The 6,000-nt window shown below is 38.1% G+C and overlaps 1 protein-coding gene across 2 annotated transcripts in view; it reads left to right on the forward strand.

Annotated features, from left to right (window-relative positions):
- The window catches only part of RAB31 (RAB31, member RAS oncogene family), a 169,884-nt gene extending 164,543 nt beyond the window's left edge, over nt 1-5,341 (forward strand). For both annotated transcript variants that reach the window (XM_028524670.2, XM_036009324.1), the window contains exon 7: nt 2,013-5,341. In XM_028524670.2, the coding sequence (XP_028380471.1) occupies nt 2,013-2,110 (98 nt within the window). In that variant the 3' untranslated portion in view covers nt 2,111-5,341. The remainder of the gene's footprint in view (nt 1-2,012) is intronic.
- The last annotated feature ends 659 nt before the right edge of the window (nt 5,342-6,000 follow it).

The raw sequence follows: 6,000 nt of genomic DNA on the forward strand, positions 1-6,000 counted from the left end.
TACTTAACATTCTTATTTGCGTCTGGATTAGGAGTGAACTTTTTTGAGAATGGCCTGCAAAAGCTTTTTTTTTAATAGTTTATTTATTTTTAGAGACAGGGGAAAGGTGGAAGAAAGAGGGAAAGAAACATTGATGTGTGAGAGACATCGATTTGTTGCTTCTCGCATGCCCCCAGCCTGAGACCAGGCCTGCCACCAGGGCAAGTGTCCTGATCAGGAATCAAACTGGCAACTTTTCATTTTGCAGGATGACATTCAACCAACTGAGCCGCATCAGTCAGGACTGCAAAAGCTTTATATAGTTTTGTTGGCAATATGAAGTGGTAAAAGCAGTAACTGCAGAAATTTTTACAACCCTTCCATCTGATCCATAATTAGATGAAGAGCAATACATTTTGAATTTTGGATAATTGCCAATGATGTTAATTTTTATACTTGAGCTTTGATGAATGGCCACACCACCCACCCTATCTACACAATGCATTAATACCTTTGAAATGAACTATTTCTGCTTCTTGTAGAAATGTGCTTCTACCAGGGATTTTGACTCTCTTTATGGTCCTGAGATAACATCCAATTGTACTGAAAGGCTTTGTCTTTGGAACTAACTTCCTTTCCATTTCTAATTGCTGGTTACTTAGTAAACTAATAAGCTAATTAGCTGATTTTTTAAAAAATCCTTATTTAGAGCTGGCTTTCATGCCTTTTTCATGGTGGAGAGAAAAGTAGCATAGGGAAATAATGAGGTAGAGTGTGAAGAAGGCTTTGAGATCCATCAGAAAAATCAAGATGTAGGTTACAAAGAACCATCTGTGCCACTGATTATTGTTGTGACCTTTAGCATATAATCTAAGTTTTCTGAGGCATAGTACAATGATAATGATGATAACCATTTCACCAACTTCACAGGGTTAAGTGAGGATGGCGCCTGTGAAAATTTTTGGAAACTATTCTAAATAAATATTTGTGATTTCCAGATTCCGTTGCCTTTTCTAAGGATATTTTTTTGAAATAAAACTCACATATCTGATTATAGATAACACTCCTATATTATAAATTTCACAGTTGCTAAGAAACTTGATCTTAATTGTTCCCATGACAAAAAAGAAACAATAATTTTGCAATATCATAGAGGCAGAGCTAACACTATGGATAATTATATTGCAGTATATAAATGATCAATTTAACGTATGTAATGTTATATGTCAATTACATCTCAATAACAATATACTTTTAAAAACTCACATACCATATATTTCACCCATTTAAAGTACATAATCGAATGGTTTTAGTCTAGTTACAGATCTGTACACCCATCAGCAGTCAGTTTTAGAATATCTTTATTATCTAAAAACAAAACCTCCATATCTTTTAGTTATCACCTCCCTATCCTCCTCCATTACCTTTTAAATTTTATTTTGTGTTTGTTTACAAAGAGTATAGGATAATATTTTAAATTAAATTTAAAAAAATAAGATTACTTTTGGATGATAAGATTACTTAGGGCTTTTTTAGTTAATGCTCCAAGTACATTGGCAGGATGAGGAATAGCAAGCTAAGTGTTAATAAATGACATTATGAGGAAGATTACAATTCCCAGTCCAATTCTGTTTTAAGTAGCATAAAAGACAAGTATCCCCTGTTGAAGTCCTGGTGCCTGGAGTAGTTCGGTCCAGCGGGATGGATCTGTGGGAAGATGGGGAGGATCGGTGGGTTGGTGTTTGTGCTGAGAAGATGGGTGAAAACTCTCACTCAGAAGCAAGAGGCTCCAAGTCTAAGGAAATCCATATCACCAAGAAGCTGATTGTACTTCTCCTTAATGTTCTAAACATGAGCTTGACTTCATGCAGAGCAACGACGTAAGGAAGGGAGGGAAGGAGATGGTGAGAGAGTTACACCTGAAGCCCCTCTACTTTCCACATAACACAAACATTAAGTGAGGCACAGTCACAATCTGTGTGTGATGTCAACAGGGAAAAGAGAACTCAATGTTGACCTCCTTTTTGTTTCAGGTCGCCAAATCCCACCCTTGGATTCCCACGAAAATGGAAACAATGGAGCAATCAAACTTGGGAAGCCCACTGCGCCAGCCAGCCGACGGTGCTGCTGACCAGGGCCCATGGCCCACTGTACTTGAAGAAGCCAGAGCCACCTCCCCACGCACTGCTGAAGGACCCCCTTCTCGGTGGCCTGGCACCTCACTTAGAGAGAAGTGAGCACACTGGCTTGGCATCCTGGAAGACCTGCAGGGCATAGGGCAGGAAAAGTCCCTAAAGGATTTGAGAAAACTCTGGAAAAATCCACCACCTAGTCTTTTCTGCATAAAATGCACACAGAAGAGAACGGATGTTATATAAGTATAGTTGAGTTTTTGTTAAAAACCTTAAAACATTCTCAATGTGTACAAAATTCTTACTGATTTACTGTGTGTGTGAGATTCTAAAAGTGGTGTTCCACTCTGATTGCCTGTGTTCCCTAGCCAAATTCAAGTAACTTCTTCAGTGCCATTGCCTTTGTTACCTAACCAGCTTTCACTAAAAGGTTAACTTAATTTTATTTAATTTACCATTCAATGGAGTATAATTGGATCATCACTCAAGCTGTAGACTTGAGCTGTTATAAAAGTAGAGAAAGATGTATTAGAAACTGTCGCCTACATCTCTGACTTCTACTTGATGAACACTTTCCTAGGTTTTAGTCACATATAAACAAACAAATCAAATCTGAGTAAAATATTGCATGTAATTTTGGGGTTGGGGGGCCTGGTTTGGAAGAGCCATTTAAGTGGTTACTGTATAAGCAGCAACAGATGTGGGATGTACATATTACTCCAGAGACTACTTGGAACACATCACCTCCCTGACAATAAATTCCTACTCTTTTAGAGAGGGTTAACTCACAGAGTATTATTTTATTAACAGAGTATGTCAGCATCATATCTGGGGGGCGGGAATTAACTGGAGGACATTTGAGTCTATATCATAGGGCAGACCTCTAATAATTGCAATTAATACAGGAAAGCCAGTCAAGGGAAGTACCAGCACCTTAAGATTGTAGACCCCAACTGCAAAATTGGAGAAAGCATTTTAGAGGATGCCAAGCTTGGGGAGGTAGATATTTGGGCTTAATAGGGGCCCAATGCTAGAATACGAATTAACTAAGAACAGGCTTTGATAAAAACCTTCCTTTTAAGGTTTCCTGTCTGCTCAATTAATAAGAGATGTCTGAATCCAAAGGCAGAAAAGGGAGAAAAAGCATGAAGAAGAAGAAAAGCTATTTCCGTTCCAAATTCAAATTCAGTAACCATTCTAACTTTCATAAAAACCTGGGATCAAGAAGTAGTTGGTTTCCTATTAGGGCTTATACTGCAAGGCAATTGTTGAAAGATGTTCAGATCAGGGCCTTTTGTGGGAGCTAGGAAACTGTAAAAACAATAGCCTCAGAAATAGTTAACCATGTAGCATGGTCCAGCCTGTATACCTTCTTTTCATGAATGTTCAAGGGCCAGCAAACATTTATTGAAAACCTGCAATGTGAAAGCCAGGGGAGAGGTCATGAACAGATTAAAGACCTTGAACTTTGAGTAGCTCAGTGTGGGCTGCTTCTTCACAGACTTGTCACATCTGTGTCTTCCGTGCTCTGATGCATAGAGACACTGAGTACCACCTTCAACAAAGAGGAAGAGTCCTTGAGAGACCAGGGCCAAGTTTACACTTGTTTATGTGGATGGTAATCAAAACAACAGGTGGAAATCACAAAATTAAGGAATGTTTTTAAAGTCAAGAATATGCTGTCTACTTGATGTTCTTCACCCAGCTTGCAAGAGTAGTTTGACATCTTGGAATGTGAAGGTTGGAAGCACTTATTTTTGGTTCAAAAGTGCCTCTTAGTTCTCCCAGTCAGGTACCTCAAAAAATGTTAGCAAGTGCCATTTGAATGAGTTGGCAGGGCCTTTGCAGGGCTTTTAAGGATTTTTTCCACATTGTGAACATTACTGATTAACATGATTGTGCTTGCAGGCCAAGCAATTTTCATGCCTCTTTTGAATGTTAAAAAAATTAGAATGAAAATTGAAATGACCTCTTTCCAGGTTGCATGCAGGCCTTTTTGGAACCTTCCCTCATTCACTTATCCCTGACAACCTGGCTTTATCTCTAGACAGCCTCTCAGCTTTGAACTGGGCCTATAGTGGTTGCATTATGCATAAAATGGCTCATCTCATCCTCATGTAGCAAGCTACCCATGAATGGGGTCACAGTTTTATTTCAGAGGCACATGAGGGTATTGCTTCACCTTTCTGTACTGTTTTAACTGTTCAAGCCAGTCAGATGTGTACACACACACACACACACACACACACACACACACATGATCACTACTTGGAACAAAGTAGCGACACTTGGCACAGAAGCCTTTGCAGAAATGTGGAGTCATCTCTGAAGGTAGATGCTCAAGCTTTGTTCAGGCTTTCTTTTCTTCTTTAATTCTGCCTTATGATTACTTCCTGGCTATTTAATAATTGAACTATAACTAAGTAATATTATGTAAATGCCTGGTAATTACTGTTGCTCCAAAATGACAAGTAGTTTCATATGATATAACATTCTTCACATAATTTTCCAAAACTGCTCCTTTTTCTCTGTTTTTTTCTTTCATGTGTGATATAATGTGTATATGTGTAAATATGATTTCATATTTGTTTCATCAACATATAATCCATTTCACTGGCTGAGTTTGGCTCACGACTGTGTGTTATATAATACAGGCATGGGTTCTCATTGGGATTATTTTCCAATGGAAAGCAGTGGAGTCATACAAGTATTCTATGTAGGTATATAATTGACTTGCCATTTCATGGTTGAAAATAGTACACTAGGATGCTGAATATGATGTTACCTTGTAGACTATAGAAGGTTGAAGACTTGAAACTAACCCTTAGCCAACCAAAGGGCTGTGCCCCAATGAGAACTGAATTCATTTTTTGAGGAATATGGCATGTGATGGCTGCATTGCATTAGCTTATAAACAAAAGGCTCTGAGCTGTATTCAGACCTGTTAAGTATCTAGTTTATTCTTTTAACAGTCATTGTTGAAACCAGACCCAGTGATCCAATGTCAGTACTCTGTTGTGTAAACCCCTCCCTTTTCTCATGTTTTTATAAAGGCCTTCTGTCTGGGCTGGACCCAGTTCTCACATAGAGAAGACATTGCTGTAGACAATTAGGACCTGTCCACCTTGTATTCATTCTATAGTAAAGCACTGCCCTCAACATTGCCCAGTTGTATCTGTTATTTTTGGTTTAATAACACTGATTCATACTAATAAATATTTTAACTTTTACCATGTTTGTCTTTTTCTTATTACAATGTTTAGTAGCATAATTTTTAAAAATTACAATCACATCAGAATAAAGAATGGTTTTCCCCAGAGAAACTTATGTATCTATAAAAATGAAGATATTCATAAAGATACTCACTGGCACTGTGCAATAGCAAAACATCTTCCCCTAAGGAAATCAATAAATAAAATGTGGCATAGCCTCATGATAAAAATGATAGGATAAGTAAAACCAATTCAAGACCCATCATGCATCAACATGTATCTTGAAACAGAATGTGAAGTGCAGGTGCTAACACACTGCACACCCCCAAGGGGGCTGCTCATAGTGATCTGTGTGAATGGAGCCCTCAGCAGCTGTGCTGTGCACAGCCTGAGCAACAGAGCTGTGGCGTGGCTGAGTGAGGAAAGCAAGTAGAAGTACAAAACCATATAAACTTACACAAAACAATAATGTATGCTCTCAGCTTCATAATAGTGCTTACCTCTGGGGAGGGAGGGAGGGAAGTAAATAGGATCAGGGAGAGGAACACAGAGCATTTAACTATCAGTAATTTTTATTTATTTCAAGATATAAAAATCTGAAGCCAGTAGGGCAAAATGATAACATTTGGTAATTTTTTAAGTATGAGTTTAATTAGTGTATATTTAGCTGTATTAAT

The sequence above is a fragment of the Phyllostomus discolor genome, chromosome 9, assembly GCF_004126475.2.
Source record: "Phyllostomus discolor isolate MPI-MPIP mPhyDis1 chromosome 9, mPhyDis1.pri.v3, whole genome shotgun sequence".
Lineage (NCBI taxonomy): Eukaryota > Metazoa > Chordata > Mammalia > Chiroptera > Phyllostomidae > Phyllostomus > Phyllostomus discolor.